General features: G+C 45.3%; 1 protein-coding gene across 1 annotated transcript in view; it reads right to left on the bottom strand.

The window, feature by feature from the left end:
- Positions 1-21,985, bottom strand: part of ALK (ALK receptor tyrosine kinase) — a 673,858-nt gene that overhangs the window by 303,055 nt on the left and 348,818 nt on the right. The window contains exon 4 of the mRNA XM_042982239.1: positions 13,122-13,323. Coding sequence (XP_042838173.1) covers positions 13,122-13,323 — 202 coding nt within the window. The remainder of the gene's footprint in view (positions 1-13,121; positions 13,324-21,985) is intronic.

Raw genomic sequence — 21,985 nt, 5'->3', positions numbered from 1 at the left:
AATGATAGAATTTCATGCAGTCATTGAGGGATTTTAGTCCTGGAAAAAAACAAACAAACAATGGAGGGAATATTTAAGGAATAGTTGGAGAGAACACGATAGGAATTCATCCTAGCTTGTCTGAAAAGATAAAAAAAAAAAACTCAACAGGAGTCGGTGTGCTTAACTGGGAATGTAAATATAGGTAAACTAAGAAGAGGAAGACGTTGGAGGGGGGAATACCAAGGAGAAGATTCTTGTGGAAGATAAGAAAACACACAGGAAGCATATAGGAAATTGTCTGGAAAACTGGAGGGGCTAAGATGATCCCAGAGTGGGCTATCAGGAAGTATGGGAAACATCTTATTTTTCAAGGCTGATGTATGCCAGCATTTGCTTAGTGGTGTGGGCTGAGGAACAGTCATTATACCTGGGGTTGAGTAGAAGGAAGTGAGATATTATGGAGGATGGAGATGGGATTTTGGTCAAGAGCTTTCCAGATGCATCTTTTTCTTAAAACCGTGTCTCAAATTCTCAGAGTTCCTGGTCCAATTAATTTGATGGTTTGTTCATTTAAAAAGCATTTCTTGAACATATTCTGTGGGTCAGGCTCTGTGCAAGGCAGAGAAGACGCAATGATAAATAATGCCCATCCCTATTCTTAGGACGCCTAATTGGTGAGAAATGCCTGTAAAAGAACAAATGTGCCTCAGGGCTGAGAACAGTAACAGAGATGTGAAACAAGTTACAGAAGTGGGTGTAAAGGATGGTATAATCAACACTGCTTGGACTGGGTCTGGAGTCCCAGGAAAGGCTTGAGAGCTAAGAGATTCTTTTTTGAAGGAGGGGAAAGATTGCACTTGGTGGTCCGAGAGGTGGGGGAAGGAAGAGAGGTTGAAACTGCTGGCTTCAGTTAGGAAAACTGTGAACAGCTTATTATAAATGAAGCATGGGTCCAAAGGAATGGGGTAAGCTCAAGACGGGGAGGGCCAGATTGGGGTCGTGTGCCATGCTGAAAAGGAGCTCAGACTCGATCCTGAGATCCACAGGGATTTACTGAAGGATCTGAAGCAGGAGATTAGCAACGTGCAATGTTCACCTGCTAGTTCTCTTATCAAGTTCTTGACTTGCTCTATTTTGGGACTTCCTAATGCCCAGGAGGAGTCACTGAGGTTATTGTTCTCAAAGACTTCAAGGAACATTCCACAGTATAATATGACAGAGAAGAACAAAATCTGAGTCTAGAAGTAGGGCCACGAGGGAAGCAACATGGCTCACGGCCCTCTCTTGATTCCCACTGTGTGCCAGTCATTTGTTCTAAGTTGCCCTGAGAGGTGCGGGGAGGCCCCCGATGCTCGGGTAACCTGAAGTCCTTGGGTGAATATCTCACAGGCAGTTCCTATGCCCTGGGCCCAGCCTGCTCCCTCTTGAAAAGCTGTGGCCTTCACTGCGTGCCCTCCCCTTTCTCACAACCACAAGATGTACCCATTGACAGAGGGAAAGCGATCAGCATTTTGACAACAGTGGGAAGACTCCTTCTTGGAGCTTAGTGATGTAAGATCATCTCAGGAATAGACATTGTACCAAATCCGCATGTAGATTTTGTAAAGCCTTTTAAATGCAAAGTCCCATGGTTGATATGGCTCTTAACTAAGGCTCTGAACCATAAGAAAATGCATTTCTGTTATAAAAACAAGGAGTTTATCTAGACATGTGAGTGTGGTACTATAAACAAAACAAAGGGGAAAAAAGAAAACTCAGAAGCAGGCCAGGTAATGAAACATAGGGAGGTTTGCTTTGAGGCCTGGAGTGAATGCAAAGTGGAGCTGGGCTATTATGCAGCTCATGGTGTTTCTTTACTCAGCCGCCATCGACACCGGTGGCCTGGACTCTGCGTTACAACTAAAAGAGCAGATAATTTCATCACCTCGTTCTGCCTCCTTCACCACAGACAGAGACCTGGCCTCCCCAGGCAAGGGGGCCTGGATTGGCCTAGATCTTCAGGAAACAGGGAAGCTGGGACCATGTTGGACTTTCTATATATAACCTTCTGCAGGGCAGGCTTTCTAGTTCCTATTCTTAAGGCTGGCCACTTTCCAAAATGTTCTTCCTTGGGCCAAAAGCCTTAGAACTTTGCCCTCTATTTTTGGATGGGAAGGATTATATACATACCACAGAAAATATGTAGCTAGGTATTTATGAAGACTATACAGTGATGATATGTTACATATGTATCATCATACACAAATAATAATATATTCTTAATTACTGGTTGGTGATAGGGAGGCCGGGAGCATGGTAGGAGTATAGACTGTGGAGCTAGACTGGCTTCAGATGTAGTCTGCTCCTTACTAGCTGTGTGACCCTGGGCAAGTTACTTAACCTCACTGAACTTCAGCTTCCTCACTGTAAAATGCAGGTAATGAAATTGCCTCCCTCATTGAATGGCAGTGAGCATAATATTAAGTGACATGACACGTGGAAGGCACTTAGAACAATGCTTGGCACCACTGAGTAAATTCCAAGCAACTATCCCTCTCTTCTTGCTATGGTCTGAATGTGCCTCCCCCAACTCGGACCCAAATTCTTATGCTGAAACCTAACCCAAAATGTTGGCAGTAGGAGGTAAGGCCACTGGAGGTGATTAGGTCATGAAGGTGAAGGTCTCATGGATGGGATTAGCACTCTTATAAAGGGGGTTTCAGAGAGCTCCCTGGCCCCTCTCACCATGTGAGGACACAGTGAGAAAGTGCCAACAGTGAATCAGGAAGAGGACCCTCACTATAGCATGACCTTGCTGGCATCCCGTCTTATATTTCCAGCCTCCAGAGCCGTGAGGAATAGATTTTTATCATTTCTGGTATTTTGTTATAGCAGCCAGAATGGACTACAACACTCTTCTTCCTTTCCATTATTATAATTATACAAATTAAGGGGAGCAGAAGAAGTGGGGTGAGCTCCTGCTCATCCTGGCCAGCAGCTTCACTCTTTCCCCATCTTTTGCATGCTGGCACTTGAGGGCCAGCAGTGAAAGGAAGGATGCTGGATCCCTGTTGACTAGTGGGGGAGAGGGCCTTGTAGCTGGATCATCACAAGGCCACAGGCTGATGCCATCCATGGAATCTGAATCAGAGGAGACACTGAACTGGATACTGCAGAATGAGTAAGGGTCTCTGTGGTGGAGACGGGAGTGGAGGGCAATCCATAAGGAATAATCACCTTAGCTACTCTTGCTGCAAAGGAAGAGGAGGGGAGAGGTGACAGAAAAGTCCTAGAGTCTGAGCCAACTGTAGCCAAAAAGTGTAAATAGCTTGCGCCCTGAGTCCACTTGTGCTGGGGCAGAAATCAGCTGTGTGCGTGGATGGATTGTCTATAGGAATCTGGAGTCCTCACTAGGGAGGAAGAAACTAATAGAGGGAGAGAAAGTCAGAAAAGAGCCTGGATTTGGGGTGAAATCTTTTGAGTATTTGTAGAAGGACATATGCTACAGAAAGAGGTGGGGGAGGGGGTCCAGGGATGAGACTTCTCTTTGGAGACTGCCTTGGTGAGGAGGGGATGGGTACTGTTACTACGCAAGCCAGAGGCACATTCGTACGAAGTGTGAGAACTCTGAGAGACTGGATGGGGGCAGACTGGCTAAGTGATCATGTAGCCCCAGCACCACCTACTTCTCAAGCTGCTGGGCCTTGGGACATGGTCCCTCCATGCATGCATGCCTTTGGCTCATTTCCCCCCTGACTGCTGCCCCTCCTCCCTTCAGAGCCAGCTCAAGCTGTCTTCTCTGGGCCAGCTTGCCTACCAGCCAGCAGCACACTCATGCATACACTCTTCCACACCCCTCTGCACATGTCCTATGCATAAACTCATTATAGCCCTTTCCCCACAGCATCACAGCCGTCCCTTGTCACCTAACACTAAACCTCACTGTGAGCCCCTTGAAGGCAGGATGAGCCATCAGAGTTCAACCAAGACTAATAAACGTTTGTTGACAGAATGCCTGATGGAATGAATGAGTGAATTGCTTGACGTTAATGGTTTATTACCTAAATTCCTCCACCTATTTTCTTTTAATTTTTTTAAACATTTTAATTAATTTTTGAGAGACAGAGTGCCAGCAGGGGAGGGGCAGAGAGAGAGGGAGACACAGAATCTGAAGCAGGCTCCAGGCTCTGAGCTGTCAGCACAGAGCCCGATGTGGGGCTTGAACCCATGAACTGTGTGATCATGACCTGAGCCAAAGTTAGACACCCAACCAACTAAGCCATCCAGGTGCCCCTAAATTCCTCTACCTATTTTTAATATCTCCCTCCCCACTGGGAAAAGGTGAGGGTCAACAAACACTTCTTAGATGAAACCAATCAGGTTTGCATACAACGTACATTTATCATTATGGGATTTTCCAAGATGTCATTCTGACAAGCCAAGGGGTTAGAGGTATTCACATTCTCTCAACTTCCTAGTGTTTAATCCATCAAATATCCGGGGCAGAGTGGAAAAAGGAAAGCAACCAGCTCAAAAGAGCCCTCCTACAAGCCCTAGGCTGTCAAATCTCAAAGGTCAAAACTGGCAGAAGCCGATGGTCTTTTCATTTATTTTTCTTGACGCCCATCAATGAAAGCAATCATGAGCAAAAGTTGTACCTGCCAGGAAAGGAATTGTCCTTTGTACTTAGTGGCAACCTTCACAGTTGAGGTGCACTCTGACAGCTGCTTCCTGAACCCCAGAGAGGATTATACATGTATCCCTGGGCGGGGGCAAAAGGTGGGAACAAAATACTTTTCATCTTCTTATTGATTGGAGACTCTTCTATGATCTCGGATTGGGCTTTAAGTCTTAGACTCAGAGCTCAGGTTTAAGAAGAGTTGCATCATAGATTACCATAAACTGACCTGGTGTCCATGCACCTAACAAAGAACACTTACTATGGGCCAGATGCTGTGCCAGGCAAGCATCCTGTGCAAGGAGTAAGAAGATACACAGCCTGAGGCCTCGACCTTCAGGGCTTCTGGCTCAGAATTAGATGACCAAATATCAGCTGAGTCTTCTTGAGAAGAGCTTTACTTGACTGGATAAGAACAGGTGCCAGTTTTTTCAGAGTCAGACATGATATCAGGGTTCCAGTACAATGCCTCCTTGTGGAAACAACAAGAGCCAGAAAAAAAAAAAAGCACCCAAAAGATATGTGTTTCTCTATGTGCTTCCCCATAACAAAGGGAAAATCATTGAACCTCTCTGAGATTCAGTTTACTTATCTGTAAAATGAGGATAATAACATATATGACACACTGGGTGCCTGGATGGCTCAGTCGGTTAAGCGTCTGACTTCAGCACAGGTCACGATCTTGCTCAGAGCCTGGAGCCTGCTTCGGATTCTGTGTCTCCCTCTCTCTCTGCCCCTCCCCTTCTCATGCTCTGTCTCTGTCTCTCTCAAAAATAAACATTAAAAATTTTTTAAAATAATATATGACACAGATCAAAATGAAGATGAAATGAGTTGCTGGGCTGATTGTAGTTGGTGCACCTTGGAACCTGAACGTGCACTGTACAGAGTTGCTATGAATGCTAACAGCATAGTATCTATCCCCCGAGAACAAAAAGGAGTGCCATGCTCCAATGTCAACGTGGGACCTACATGAAGGTCAACACATGACATTCTGAAGACTAGAGATGGATGGTGGGTAGGTGGATGGATGTGGCTATGGATGGATGGATGGATGGATGGATGGATGTGGATGGATGGATGGATGGATGGATGGATAGAGAATCTCTCTGACTCTGAAAAGTCCAGCTTTCTCTAGTCCACCCTGTATTCTTCCTAGTCCCCTATGGCCTTAAAAGCCACAGTAATTCTGGAGAGAGAATGATAGATGTGTCTTGAGTAGATGCACTGGTGGAGACCAGTACCTTAAATAGCCTTGGATTTACCCAGTTGTTCCAGATGGGGACCACACAGGCAGAATCAGGCCACAGGGGGAAACCTTGTCAACTAGCATGTGTATCTGTGAGGGGGAAATAGGACACTACACCCTGCACACAAGTGTATCTCATTTCTCTTAGCTTTCTTCCAACCTTCTGTCTTTAGTATTTAGCAAATGATTGTAGATAGTTACCAGCTTATGTAATCAACTAATTTAAGGTGAGGTATTTGCCATGATCCCTAATTTTTGATGCACACCAGAATCCCTGTGTCATTTTCTAGACATACTCATGCTCATGCCCCTTCCCAAGATGAATAAAATCAGAATCACTCTGCATGGGACTAAGCTATACAAATTTTATAAAATGGGTGGTTCTGATTTGTACCACCAAAGCTTGAGACCTATCATATTAATGGCTTCAAATCCAAATGTTCTAGAGAGGACTAACATTTCAGTAGTTGCTTCAACAATACTATTCACAGGGATGAGAAATACAGCGAATCCAAGCACAGCCAATGGGACTGGTCCTTTGGGGCCCAACTTAGGGAACACAAGCAGTCACTCTGAGGATAGGGGGTGTGAAACTGTGGCTGTCCTCATACCCAATCCCACACAGCCCTGAGCTTCCTGGAGGAAGGCCAGCCCTGCTCCTCTGCCCCTGCGAGGGGCCGCCAGGAGCAGGAACAAAGCACTATTAGCACCTGTTCTGCATGTCATCTAATTTAATCCTCACAACAACCTCATGAGGCATGCCAATTATTACCATTTTACAGATAGGAAAGCTGAGGCTCATAGACAGTCAGAGACTTGCCTAAACTCACACTGTGTGTGGGAGCTACTTCCAAGCACACTAAAGACCCAAGTCTCATGCTCGGAGAACCACAACCTGTGTGACTATTCCCGTGACCAGGTGTCCTGGAAATATGCACCTGACAAGCGTGGGTGTGGGTGTTAAGGCTTTTAAAAATTGTCTTTAAAGCCTCTAAATGGCTCTCTCTTTTTAGTGTAAATCACCCGGACATTAAAGCCCTTATTGTATATTTATTAGTGTGTTATTCAGACCAAGGGGAAAAAGAGAAAAGCGACACTCTGAATGACTTTGAAAGGGAGAAAATGCTGGGTCTGAAATTAAATCATTGTGACACTGCCACTTGAGGGCATCAATTTCAATAAATGATCACCTTTTTTATTCTCGATCCCGTTTATCACGCAGGCAGGATGTGAGGAGGACTTTGGCTGGAGGGTGCTGAATGCCACAGGCCCCTGATCTCCCCGTGTTGGCCAGACTTGCCACACCACCCTGGGCCAACTGAAGTTAAATCCGGCACAGTTTGGCAGTCAGGCATCTTTTCAGAAGCACATGCCTAGTGGCATCTTTCCATGTTGCCCTGCCTGAAGCCTATCCCTCGCTCAGCCTGCTGAGACCATTCGGTCTATTTACAGGAGAATTCAGGGCTCTGTACATTTGCAGCAGAAGGTCTCTGCGTCAAGAGGGGGTAACTGTCCTGTAAGCTAGGCTGGGAACAAAGAGCAGGACTCCGGGGTGGGGAAAATTGTTTCCTGCTACCCCAGTCCTCAGTGACCACCTGAGGTGAGGCAGCTGGCCTTGCAGGATGAGGAAGGGGACAGAATGCAGCTGGAATCTCTCCTTGGGAAGGGAAGAAACTGAGGCTGGGAAGAGCCGAAGATTAGCAGGGGAGCCAGGACTGACACAGCACTGCCACACCCACAAGTCAATATTGCTTTGAATTAAATGACTTTGGCAGCTCTCCCATTAGGATTGTTCTGGTTTTAAAGCTGGTATCTTTGGCCAGAACTGACTGGTCTAAATAAATATGGCAGCTGTGTCGGTACCCAGCACGGACATAGGGTTTTCTTCACAGGGGGTGGGTGGCTGCGGATCTTAAGCTGAAGGCAGTGAGCTTGAGAATTTCCTGATGCAGCTGTTCAGCCAGGAGATAGAAGAGAGTACAAGAAAGCAGGGCTCCGGAGGACCAAGAGCTCAAAGTTTGTCCTTCATCACGTCACGTCACCCCTCAGGGCCTTGGCATCCCCAGTGGACAAGAGAGAAGGAACTCAGGTCTCCTCTGAGGGTAGGGGTTAAGACCCTGCAGAAAGGTGAAGCTTTGTGCTGAGGGGAGCCTTATTTCTTGGCCACCTTCTGTGATGAACCTTGTTTGTGCTACAGAATGGCCCTGACAGCTTATCGTGGCTCAAGCCTGAGTATCCCCAGATCCTTTAGGTTTAAAGCATCTTTTCAAGTATTAGTAATTCAAATGATTGGCAACTTGTATCCCCTCAGGGCCCAATTCTTCCCTCTACACACTGTGTAGCTCTGGTCACACACAATAAAGTCCCCGGATACCCAAGGCTGCAGGAGAAAGGTGTGTGCTCGGGTGTCCAGGAAGGAACTGAGAAGGCACTCCTACAACCCCAAACACCCCGACCCCCTGAGCCTGGGGTCCTGAGTCCAGGAGGGCACCAATGTCACACTGGCAACTTCTGTTCCTTAATATCTCTGGGCCCCCATTTAAAGCCATCTGCACAAGCACGTGCTGAATCCTCCTTACTGGACTGTATGTTCCCTGAAGGTTGTGCCTGTGCCCTCTTTGGCTGCGTATTTCCAACACCTACTGCATGGGAGGCACAGGATCCATGGTTGTTAGAGGGATGGATACCCTGGAAAGCATCTAGCATGTGTTAAGTACCTAATATGGTTGGCACAGCATGAACCATTTTCCTTATGCCATTTCACAGCTCACCATTCTAAATAGGGATTATCATATTCATTCAATTCATGGGGACTTTGTAACCTCTGACTTCTAGTTAAGATGTCCTATGCCTGCTGGATTCTGTGGCCAGCAGGGCTGGGCTGTTTGACAGAGCATTTCTCCGCTTCCGTGCTCCTGTGGCCATTCTGGCAGGGCAGATGAGCAGATGAGCGGGCCAAGCACTCATCACTTTGCATCCCCTGGGAGACCCAGGCCAAAGCCAGGCCTCCTTGGCAGAGGCGGGCGCTCATGCTCTGTGATTCACTAGACCTCATGTATGTGGCTGCTTTCCAGGAGGCAAGGAAGGGAGCAGCTGCTGGGGCTCCCCCACTGCCTGTCCTTGCCTCCGGTGTCTCCAGGCAGGCTGCTGCTCCCCCAGTGTTGCACTTCGTACTCACGACTTGGTGTCTGGGGGACTCAGTGGCCTCAGGCTTGTCCTTCCCCAGCCCACTCCTATGAGTCAAGCTCTCCCCAGCTGACTGTGTTATGACACTTTCCTCCCTTGTTACTACAAATGGAGAATGTTGTTTTGCAAATAGCAGTCCCCAAACCACCCATGTTCTGTCCTGAGAGGAAGCCAGCCCCATTTGTAATTATCACTGTCATCACCACCAGGATTTCACTGTGTCCCCCTCACCACTCGGAGCACTATGTTGTCGGGTCGTCTCCGACATAAAAGGGACTGAACTTCAGTGAGGCAAAGTGCCAAGGACCTCAAAACCAAAGGATCCTTGAGATTGCCACCAACCCCACAATCAGAGAGCAGATGAGTCTTAGTCCTTTGTGCTCCCCAATTCTGAGCAGAACAGAGCAGATTAGGGTATTAAATAATGGTCTCTTACATGTGCATCCTGCTTAGTGTGAAAAGCCCTTTACGTCTTTTATTCCTTTAACTCCACAGCACCACATGAGTAGGGCTGGCATCATCATCCTCACTTCACAGATGGGGAAACCGAGGTTTAGTAGGGGTGGAATTCACCCTGAAGTCATAGAGCTCATTCATGGAAAATCCTTTCATAGACCATCAAAGGCTAGTCTTTTGTATCTAGCACCTGTATGATCCTAACAAATAGAAAGTACCCAATGAGTAATGGTTCTCCAAACTGAGGAATAGTGAACTAGGACCTAAACTGAGGGCTTTGATTCATAGAATACTGATTTTTTTGCTGCAGCAACACGGCCTAATTGAGCTCTTCCAGCAACGGGCAAAAATAGTCTGAAGTCAGTCTGCTTAGGTTCAGACCTCCTGCACCCTGTCTAGCCAGTGACCTTGGGAAGGTTGTTTGATCTTACTGAATTTCCCCATCTGTGAAATGGAAGATAGTAACAGTGACTGCTTCATTGTGTTGGTGAGTATTAAATAAGAAAATACACGTAAAGTGCACAGTGTTGACTGGGAAGTCACATCTGGGAAGTGTTAAAAAGTGTTGATAGCAGTTATTATTACTCAAGGGTAGAGACTGCACCTTACAGATCTATGTAACTGAGGAATCAGTACAGTGGTTGGCACACAGACTTGAGTGTAGGGCTGAAGACACCTGTCTACCAACACTGGCATTCATCACATGACATGGAGTGAGTCCCTTTCCCATTCTGGGCCTCAGTCCCCACTCCTGAGAATTGACAAGGTTGAATCTTGAGGTAAATCTCAGGGTTCCTCCCAGCTCTAAAATTCTCTAGCTATTTCAGTAGTTCTCAAAGGGGACAATTTTGCCCCCCAGGGGACATATGGCAATGTCTGGAGACATTTTTGTTGCCATGACCAGGAGAGATGCTACTGGCATCCAGTGGGTAGAGGCCTGGGAAGCTGGGGAGCCATGCACAGGACAGTGACCACAGAAGGAATTGTCTGGTCCCAGATGTCAATAGTGCTGAGGCTGAGCAACCCAGATCCAACTCTACACAAATACCTAGAGCTCTGTGAAGTGTTGAACAAGTGCCTGTGCCCTGCAGCTTGCCAAGATGCCTGGGGCAGCACAGCTCCTCCATGCATCAGGACAGTCTGTGGACTGCCCCTTCAGCTGCCACCTTCTACCCTCACCACATCGATTTTGTTAGGGGTGGGGAGGCTGTCTCAGGCATCTTTAGTTTCAATTTGGAACCACTCCTGCTCATCCCCAAACTCCAAGATGGCTCTGTCAGGACTAAGGGAGAATGTCTCTACACAGAGATGCCTGGAACTCAGCCTAAGGCAAAGGCCCTGTAGATGTAGGGCAGCCCCAAGCAAAGGCATCAAGTCAGGGGGCTTGCCACAGCACACTTGCTTCCTTTCTCCTGCTTCAACTCCCACTTTCCAGGGGGCAGGCCAATTCCTACAGTGGGAGAGTCGCTCTGGGAAAAAATGCAATGGCTAGCATGATGGGCCTTGAGACTGGGGAGAATCACAGCCTGCCCACACTGTGCTGTCTTCCTTTCCCTATTCTCATTGTCTATGAAGGGAAGGTGGCCATCATATGCCCCCTGTGCTCATCTGCCTCAAATCTAGAGGATCTAGTGGATCTCTTTTGTAAGGTTCTTTCACCTTCCATTTCCTTTTCCCTGACCCTGCCCTTTCCCTCTGAGTTCCTGCTGAGAGGCTATGGGTTTCCTGGAAAGTGCACTAATGAGAGAAAGGGAGATCTGGAGTCCACTTTGGGCCATATCACTTCCTATTTCCTCTCTCTGCCTCAGTTTTCTCATTTGTTAAGTGGGAACTCACCAGGTAGTTGCATGCATAGGAAGATAAAGAGGGGACACGTCTTTGCAAGACCCCATGGCTAGTCACTGGGAGGAGCTGTGGTCTTCCAAACCATGCTATCCAGGGGACTAGGCTCTGCTACTCAGAAAGCACTGAAATCCCTCTGGCACTCTTCCTTCACATGCATGCACATTCTCAGCCTGCACTTCAGGGAGACTTTGAACTCCACTTCACCCTGTGACATCAATGAGTCCCAGCCTCCAACCACACACTTTAACAGATTGATGGTCTGAATTCTCAGCAGCCTTGAGCAGTGCTGTCTGGTCTCTTCCAGGATTGGTGGGGCAAGAATGCTGAGTGCAGAAGTCAAGTTCATGAGACTGGGCAGACGCCTACAGGATGGCATGGCAGCAGAGGCCAGTACCCACCCTGCCCATGGATGGGAGGCCTTACCATCTGGGCTTCTCCCAAGAAAGGGAGGCCATGCTGGAAGGAAGTTCGGCCCCAAGGACAGCTCATCTAAAACAGTAGGCAGCCTGGACACCCAACATTCCTAACTTCTGGAGAACATAGGAAGAGGCACTTGGTACTGGTACTTGGTACCAGAGGTACTTGGTACTTGGTACTTGGCTGGATGGACCCTCCCATTTCAGAGGCATGAAGATGGATATAGGGTTTAGGTATGGGGACAACATCCTTCTTGAAGCTAAGATTTTATTCCTCCTGGGACTGTAGGAGCTTGTAGTTTTTTGAAGCACAGCTAAATACAGATGAGTCAGCAGTAGGAGAGTAGGGTGGAGATTTTCAAGAAATTATTAAGGAGGCCATAGAGCTTTTTGGAAAAGCAGTAGACAGGCTATCCCCTCCTGACCCAGCACACCATGGAGGTAAACAATGGGTAACATCACTGTTCGGATGGGACTCCTCTGAAAGATATTTTCTTAGAAAGAAGCTAACTTTAAGCTTAGATAGAAATCTGAAGTCTATCTTCTGTAAACATGCCACAAAGAAAGATCTTTCACCCTTGATTATAAACTAATCATATCTGGGGCCCCTCAAAAGTGGGGTTTTATGGCATTTATTCTTATGGAATAAGAAAAAAAAGGTATGCACAGAGATACCCTGGTTCAAATTTGCTTTCCAATGTGACTACTTCTAGAGGCCCAGTGGATCACTGAGTAAGCAAGTGAATATCTTCTGGAAGCTTGAGGAGCTCACAGACATGGGTATCTGGTGTGATTTCAGTATTGTGTAAGCCTCAGAGGTTCTGGAATGAAGCTTGTTCCAATCTCTATTGAATTGATACCACTGTGGTATCCCTGACCAGTTCTGCTCTGGGGTCCCACACACGACCTGCTTAGGTGGCTACAATGATTTGCTCTTTCCCTACCTGCTCAAGTCCTGATGGTAAAATCCCATTTCCAGCATATTAAATTACTTTCATTTTGGCCTTTTAACACTCCCCTTGGCTGTTTTCTTCTTGGCTCCATCTGTACTTTGGGAAATAAATACCTTTAACACCCACTCGTTAAATGCCCACTTTGCCAGCTGGTCTTCTGGCCTCTGGAAAGACCACCAGCCTGGGCAGCCAAAGGGCCCTACAGAACAGTGCCTGAGACACTGCCTTGGGAATATTAGCAATAATGGCTCAATCTGGACCCTACCCATTGAAAGATGACTGTGAGTTTTAAGTAGATGTCACAGACTCTGGAAATTTGCAGCCAAAAGCCAAATGGCCTTTTATATCATCAGTTTTGGACATGGGGAGGGACTTACCCATGCTTTCCCGGAGTGGGTACCAGAAGGATCTCTCTTCCAGCCTCGTTGTGGGGCAGTAGCTGGGCGACATACCTCCCAGAAGGCTGCAGATGCCTGTGCACTGAGACAGCCAGGCTGCAGTGCTCGCTGCTGCTCCTCATCCATGGGCTCAGGATGGTGTGCTTGGAGTTTGCTGAGGTGTTGAGGAGCAGGAAGGAGCCTGGCAAGAGACAGACAAGGTGACTCTGCAGGTGTGTACAGATAGGAGCACCAGCAGCATCTCCGTGGCAGGATATAGAGACCAATGGCACCAAAGTCAGCAATGGTATAGGCCTTTCTCACCTTCTTCACATAAACACAACCCTCTTTCCCTTTTCTTAGATCATCTTTGTGAAAAGCAAAGCCTGAAGCAAGAGAATGGTAATTCTGGACTTACTAAGGCTCTCACTTTAGTTCCCTGTCTTACTAGTTCTATGTACTGGAGTCCCAGGTTCTTCATCTGTAAAATGGCAATGAAAACACCTATATCAAAGGGTGGGTATAAAGATTATATGAGATAAGCATGGGGAGTACTTTACCCAGTTCTGGGTGGAGAGGAAGGCCCCTATTAAATCATCAATTACTTGATTTCAACTGTCTTCTAAGTTAAAGTAGAGATGATAGCTTACAGATTATTTGTCAGCCAATAGGCACGATTAACAAAGTCTCACCACAGGCAACTGGAGAAAAATAGGGGGTTTTACCTAATCCCCATAGAATAACCAGCATGAGAAACCCAACCCAGATGCTAAGATGTTCTGATGGATTTACAGCCTGGTCTACAGGGACAGCCTAAATAGTCGCTGCCTCCAAAATGTGCCAAGAATGGAGCCAGGACACTAGTGCCATTTTGTAAACATCCATGTAGGGTGTTTCCAAACCCTACAAACCAAAGCACGCTCTGGGGCATCTCAGGCCACCCTACAGGTCACAGTTTAAATAAAAGCTGAGTTCTCCATATCACATTCAAGCCAACTTAGCACTCAATTTATGGCCAATTTAGAGTTTCTCAGGAATGTATGGATTGGCTCTACAATCTCAAATAACTCTGACCAGTTCAAGGTTTTCCTTGACAGGTGGGTGGCTTGGAGAGGCAGCATTTGGGTCACTTATTATGTAGTAGTCAAGTTCACAGCTCATGCTCCTTTGGTTACTAGCTGAGTGATCTTGTGCAAAGCATTAACTTTCTCAGGTTTCCGTTTTCTCGTTTATAAAACCGAGTGAGAAGGGTTGGCTGAACTCAATAATCTCTTAAGATCCATTTCAGCTCTTGAGTCTATGCGTCATGTGGATTTGTAACTGGTCTCCATAAAGAAAGCCCTACAAATCCTCTCTGGTGCCGTGCCTGTGGCAAAATGTGCCTCTGGGGCAAGCCAACCCTAATTCCAGTAGTATAGGCCAAGTGATCTACAAGAAACCTGTATTCATGGGGATTACTGTCAGCATAAAAGCACAGCACCATTTTATTGTTCCAGGCATTCCTTCTGATGCATTAATTTCACTTGTGACACTTCTGCACTGAAGTTTTGGACCATTTGATGCTGCTTCTTTTGCAGTGGAAGACTATTCCAAGATTCCTGACTCCTCCAGTGGGAACCAGCTAATGAGTGCTCAGCCCTCTTAAACCACTCCTGAGCACTTCAAGCTGGTCTCCTTCTACAGACAACCCAATTTACCAGGTAGGTAAATGAACTAGCAGTCAGCGGTAGAGAATGAATCAGATGAAAGAAGGGATCCCTACCAGAAGCATTCTTTAAGGAGAAGGTATTGTGTCAGGAATTGGAGATTTGCAATATTCTGGAAGTAGATAAATGTGACTTCCAGTTATAATCAGGATGAGGTCAGTGCAAGACTGTTTCTGAGCTGGACTGGGGACCAGGGGTCAGCATGGCAAACTGCACCCTTTGTAATTGTTGGGAAGTTTCAGCATGGCAGATGGGCCAGCGGAAAGTGCTCTACAACCCTCAGTAAATAATCTATACTATTACTCTGTTTTACAACGGGAGAGGTATTCTTGTCATGGGTACAGAGGTAGAAGAAAGGGAATAGAATCAAATATCAGAACTAGACAGGACTTAAAGGTCACGTAATATGATGCCCTAACTTTCCTAAAGAAGCAGGCTAGAGGTCAAAATGGAGAAATGACTTGTCCAACATCTTAATTTGAAACTCCAAATCAAACTCCAGGGGTTTGGATTCCTAACCAGTGCTCTTTACCTTATATGTTTCTCATTATCCCACTGTATCCCTTATCTTAAAACATGATCAGGGTGCATTGTGGCCAAGCTGTACAGCTCAGGAACTCAGAGGGGGAGGAAGAGAAGAAGGAAGGCAGTGGGGTACTGAACCAAATCCATTTGTTCACTGGCTCCCTGTTCACTCTTTCTTGCCCTCAAATTTCATTTACTGGATTCCACTGTTGAGCAAACATCCAGGCACTGGCTTTGCCCTGGGGACACAGTCATAAACCAGACACAGTGTTGGCTTTTAAGGAACTCCAGGTCCAGTAGGGGTGATGAGATCACTGTAATAACTACAATCAAAAGCAGAGGTTATAAAGTCATAAGACATCTACAGGTAAGGCACTTTGGGAGGCTCCAGGAAGGAGACATTAGGTTCAGTTGGGAAGATTCATAAAGAAGATGACCTTTGAGCTAGGTCTTAAAGGGAGAGAAAAACAAAGATATTGGCAGAACCAGCCATGCGGGGCTTGAGGGAAGAGGAGTAAAGGCATAAATGTAGAAAATGTGTAGAGGCACTTGGCTGCAGAGGGGTACTACCTGAAGACAAGGCTGAGGCATAAGGAAGACTAGGGGAGCGAGTGTGGGGCAAGGCCATACAGGACATTTCATTCCTGGCTGGAGGTATTCACTTCTATGTTTGGAAAGGTTTTTGAGCAGGCAAGTGACATCATCAGAGTGGTGCTTCAGGAAGGTTAATCTGGTATGGTAGGGGAATGGTGGGGATCAATACTGACCTGACCTCATCTTATAGTACTAATTACACTAAGCAGGGATGTGACTAAATGCAAATGTGACATGTTTAGATTGTTACTATTGTAAGCAAAGGTGCCATGTTGGGGATAGACTCTGGAATTGACTGGGGTATCCAATACCAGATTGATGTGTGTCTATCCAGAGTAGATGAGAGTCCTGGAAGCATGTCTTGGGGCACAGTCTTGCTCTAGATACTTCGGGGCATGGTCTGAGTTTAGGATGAAGGCAGCATGTCACACATATGGAAGCAACAACTGTGCCTGGTCTGAGATCGTACTCGGATGTTTTCAGGTTGGTGAAAAGTCATACTGAAAACAGGTGTTTGAGCTATTGAGGGAAAGAATGTGGGCAAGATGAAGGAGATGTTCTCCTCTTCTCAGAAAGATTACGTGCACGTGCACGCATACCCCACCCTGGGAAATTCAAGTTCCCAGGAGAAAATCATACCGCAGGTGCTGGACTTGGGCCTCTTGTGCACCAGTGTTCTTCCCTCCTGGGTGTGGAAACACATGTAAACTCTGTCCTTGTAATTCAGTAGCTCAATAACGGGACTCTTTCAAAGTTGACTGGAAGATGGATTATTTTTCCAGTTCTAATATGTGAGATGATGTTTATATGAATTTTATTTTGTGCAACTGGACTATCAATAAGAGCCTGAGCTTAAAGTATTTTCACTGTCAATGAAACTGTAGTTGAGAGCTATCTCTTCATCAGCAGCTTTTCCGTCTCAAGAAAGAAAAAAAAAAAAAAGGAAAAAATACATTTCATAAGCTCCCTGGGATATTGTCAGTATAAATCTTTTAGAATCAGTGAGCATTTCTATCTCCCCTCCCTATTTCTGTTTCTTGTTTATTTTCCTCAGAATAGCTTGGGGCTACTCAAAGGCTCCTGGGGTCCCTCATAATTAAGATGGATGGCTGGGCAAGTCACAGACCCTCCCCCAGGGTGGGCCATGGGGGAGCAGAGAAGCCGATCAAAGAGCCCTGCTTAGTGCCAGGATCATGCTTCCCTTATTAGTGGATCATGTTGATATGCTCAATCATGTAATATGAAATGGTCATTATTTTTACCTCTGGTCGCCAATATAGGGATGTGTAGCTCTTATCTCAGTCAGCAGGGTACCAAATTATGGGCCAGAAAACAAAGGGCATGAACCTCGAAGTCAGACAGACTCTTTCATGTCCAGGCCCTGTGTCTAATTCTAAACTTCAGACAAATTATCTAAAATTGTTAAACCTCAGTTTGCTCACATTTAATATGGGTGTAGCCTACCTCATGTTGCTGTTGTGGAGATGAAGTTAAATAACACACATGAAGTGGCCAGTATGGTGAGTAGCCCTTAGCAGATATGTGAACGATGTTGATTTTTGTGCTCGGAAGGGCGTCTTAACGTGGAGCTCCTTTTATCTATTACTAAACTTGCGATCAGAAGGATTGAATCAGAAGGATCAGCTCTGCCACAACCAAGCCTCCTTTGTTTGTAAAATGAAAGGATTGGATAGAGTCTCTAAGGACCCTTACAGCTCCAAACTGTCAGTAACTCTATCTGCCTGCCTAGAATACTATCAATCTAAAGGAACCATGTCAAGTCTCCAAGCCCCCAAGTCCTAAAGGCTTGTCCTAATTCACCTCTGTGGCGGTTCTATACCAACAGTTTTAATCGGTTGGCCAAATCGGCCAAGCTGTGAAGTGTGATTCCCTGCCCTGCTTCCTCTCTTCCAATTTACACAAACACATTTCTGGGAAGGGCTCCTAAATCGGCATCATTTATTTCTGTAGATGCTTCTGCTATAAGGCTGGTATCATCTCTAAATACCTGGTATTTAACACAATGCTTGCCATACAGCAGGTACTCAACGGCTTTTAAAAATCAAAGTAATATATGCATGTGGCTGGAAGTCAAAGAGTTCTGAATTGCTCATAATAATATTTATTTATTTATTTATTTATTTATTTATTTAGAACATTTTTTTAATGTTTTATTTTACATTTGAGAGAGAGAGAGAGAGAGAGAGAGCGAGAGAGCGAGCATGAGCAGGGGAGGGCAGAGAGACAGAGACAGAATCTGAAGTAGGCTCCAGGCTCTGAGCTGTCAGCACAGGAGCCTGACGCGGGGCTCGAACTCATGAACTGTGAGACCATGACCTAAGCCTAATTGACCGAGCCACCCAGTCATCCCCATAATAATAATTTTTTAAAGCTACCATGTCTCCAAATCCCAGAGACATCTTTAAAGATTTCTAATTTCTTTTGGTGGCTGCCTTTACAATTCTGACTATGGTGATCATCGTGTTATTTATTGGCTGTAGGCTCCTTACATGATGGGACAGTTAGAAAAATGGCACTCTTCCCCTTCTAATTCTTGACTGTTTTTAAAAACCTTTTTACTTTTTTATTGCTTACCTTGTTAACTTTCCAATTTATTACTTGTTCCATGAGCTTTAGACACTACCACCTGGCTCTCCTCACTAAAAGTTGAGGCTATTTATTGGTCTTTCTGCCCTTCTGTGCAATTTCCTCACCCACATCCACCTCTCAGGTCAGCTGGGCTTTTCTTTCACATCGTCAACATTGCATACGAGTGATTAAGTCTTGTGTTTGTTTACAGATTGATGCTAAACCTTGCCAACCAGTAGACAGAGATTTTATACTGATGACTATATTTTCCCAGGGCAGTGAAGAAGGGTTATGTTTGTGATCTTTTCTATAGGTCGAAATAACACAACCTACTTCATGAAGAATATTTCTAGCATCAGATCAAATGAATAGTCTTTTTCTTACACTGTCACTTGTCAAAATTGTGGCATGTTTTAATTTGCCTTCTATTTGAATCCAGAATTTCTTGTGCAGTTTGTTTTTCCAGAAATTTCTAGTTGCTCTCCTCTTTTATTTTGTATCTGCCTTCTTTCTTTCTTTTTTCTATTTATTTTCTACCGGCCTTTTATACTGTATCACTAACGCCTTTATATATTCCTTGAAAAAAATCTCTCCCTTCTTCTCAAAGACACTGATTTCCTATTTTAATTTGTGCCAGTCGCTTTTCTGGGCTTCTGCAAAGCCAATATTCTGGAATTTATTTTCACTGGGATCTTCCATTAGTCCTACCATCCTTAGGAAACTTCCTTTGGGTGAAACTTCTTTGTGAATCTTTGAATATCTGAAATATTTTTATTTTGTCTTTACACTTGCTCAATAGCTTTCCTGGCTATAGTTTCTAGATTAGAAATTTTGCTTCAGAAATGTGAAGGCCTCATTTCAGTGTTGTCTAACATCTGTGTGACTGAGGAGAAGTCTGAGGCTAGTTTTATTGTTAATTTCTTTATCGTCAATGTTTTTTCTCTTCTAGGAGGCTTTCAGGATCTTTAACACTGAGTTGCTGAAATTTCAGGACAATGTATCTAGATATGGATCTTTATAAAAATTCCTTCTGGCATTTGATGGTTCTTTCAATCAGAAAACACACACGTCTTTCATCTCCAGTAAATTTGTTATTTCTCTCATACCTTCATTCCCTCCTCTTCTCAGCCTTGAATCTTTCTAAAGAGCTTTCTCTCTCCAATTAATCTCTGGTACCTAATGTGTCTTGGTTTTCTCTGGGATCAGTTTTTTTTGTTGTTGTTGATATTTCTTTTTCATTCTGCTGGGCTATTCATATGCTGAGTGATCCTGAATCAGCACCTTTTGTTTAAACAGGATTGACTAGCGATGCTGATAGGAACTTCAGGGTACATAGAGGGTTCTTACTCTGTCAGGATTGGCCTGATGGCGTCAGGGCCTGGCCACTTTGCTGATGCCCGCTCCCCAGCGTCAGCACGATGGACACACCACTCTGGGTATGAACACTCCTGCCAGCAGTTTTAGTTCTTCCAGTCCACCTGAACTTTTTCTTTTAATTTAAAAACAATGTTTATTTATTTTTGAGAGAGAGATAGAGAGCATGTGAGAAGTGGGGAAGGGGGAGCAGAGAGAGGGACAGAGGATTGGAACCTGGCTCTGGGCTGACAGAATGAGCCTGACATGGGGCTGGAACTCACACACTTTGAGATCATGACCTGAGCTGAATTGGATGCTTAATCGACTGAACCACTCAGGCGCCCCAGTCCACCTGAACTTTCAGAGATGCGTTCCTTCTTTCCCCTCTAGTTAAGTATCTTGCTACCTTTTAGTCTGGAAAACTGGGGTTGAGAACGGGCAGAGACATGTGGAACCATTCTCCCTCTCTTTACTCTGCTCCATCCTTCCGGGGGATCCCTTGTCAGTACTCACTGTGGTGCCTCCCAGCAGATGGGCTCCCTCCTCTGCTCTAACCCCTTATTGCATCTTTTCAGCTATGGCTGCTTCAGTTCCTCTATCAAGAGCTTTGTGCTCTTGAAATTGCTCATGATTTCTTCTCCTGTTCTGTTTGCTAGTTAGAATTTATTCCTCTGTTGAATTCTTTATTATCACTTGAGTGGTATTGCAGGAGAGGAGACAAGTGCGTGCTTAACCTGCCATCCTGAACCAGAAGCTTCTTAATCATGTTCTTTGAGTGAGAACACTGGTAAACAAATGCATGGATGGACAGATTTCCATCTCAGTAAATCACACAGGATTCTACCATCATTGGCTAATTGTCCATATTGCAATTAAACTATTAAATCATTACTATAAGCTATTATTCATTCAATGGGTCATGATGCTGTTCATATTAGGTGAGACCTAAGGAGCAGCAGAAGTTTAATGGGCTGGAATATGGACAGAAGAAGTACAATGTGACACACACAGGCCTCATAAGATGTATGCTATTAGATGCAGTGTCAGGGAATAATGGGGTGCTGTCCCCCACAGTACGTTCCATTGAACACCAGCCCCACAGGGCGTTGACAGGGCTCAGGAGAAAGCTCTGGGATCAAGTAAGTTGGAGGACTATTGGGTCAAACAAAAGTAAATGGGCTCTTTCACTGTAGGGTTTCTTAGAAACTTAGTACACCATAGAGTCATGACTCTTTAAGAGTAGACTATAAACTTAAGATTACCTAAATTCCTTTGGAATCAGAACTCTTTTGCTGTTGTGTATGATGTACCATGGAATATGCTTTGGAAACCCGCCTCTAATGTATTTCTGCTCTAGAGATCACTTGCACAGAGTTGAGAAAGGAAAAAAAAATCATGAAAAAAAAAAAGGTAGTGTAGAAGGTGAATAATATATTTGTATCTACAGCATCCCTTAAATCTTAAATCTTCTATGTTTGTCTGATGTTAAACTGTCCTCTCAACAAGAACTGAGCTCCTTATGGCAGCATTCTGCTTCTGGAGAGGCTCCTCTAAGTTACCACGTGGGTTTTTCTCCCTGATGAGACTTAAAAGCACTACATCCATATCTGGCTTTCAGAATGTCAGAACTAGAGACCAACATGGTGGTCACAAAGCTTAACCCCTAGCTGTACTGGGGAGAAAGCCAAGAAGCAAAGAAGCTAAGGATTGCCCAAGATCACACTGCAAATTTGTTGTGGATCTGGAATTCAAAATAAGGTTTTCAGACTTCTTGTCCAGTGGAACCCTCGTCCCCATCTGTCTATGATAGAAACCTGTGATGATGTTTCTGGAAAGACACCTGTTGCTCCTGACCTCACTTTCCTTTCTCTGCACCCTCATAGGTCTGAACACTAGGTTCAGAAGATGGTCTCAAGCCCATCCATCTGACTATCTGCAAAGGTCACAGACTAAGGCTAGGCCAGTGAGACGACAGGTGAGTTCTTTGGAAATCACTTGTGGGAGCTTACGGTGGTCCCCTATGGCTGGGCAGCATGTGAAGGTCTCCTCTGTGTATGTGGTCTTACAAAGTGGCCAAAACACATGAGCACCACA

The sequence above is a fragment of the Panthera tigris genome, chromosome A3 (genome assembly GCF_018350195.1).
Source record: "Panthera tigris isolate Pti1 chromosome A3, P.tigris_Pti1_mat1.1, whole genome shotgun sequence".
In the NCBI taxonomy this organism is placed as follows: Eukaryota; Metazoa; Chordata; class Mammalia; order Carnivora; family Felidae; genus Panthera; species Panthera tigris.
This window is presented reverse-complemented; position numbering and strand designations above follow the sequence as displayed.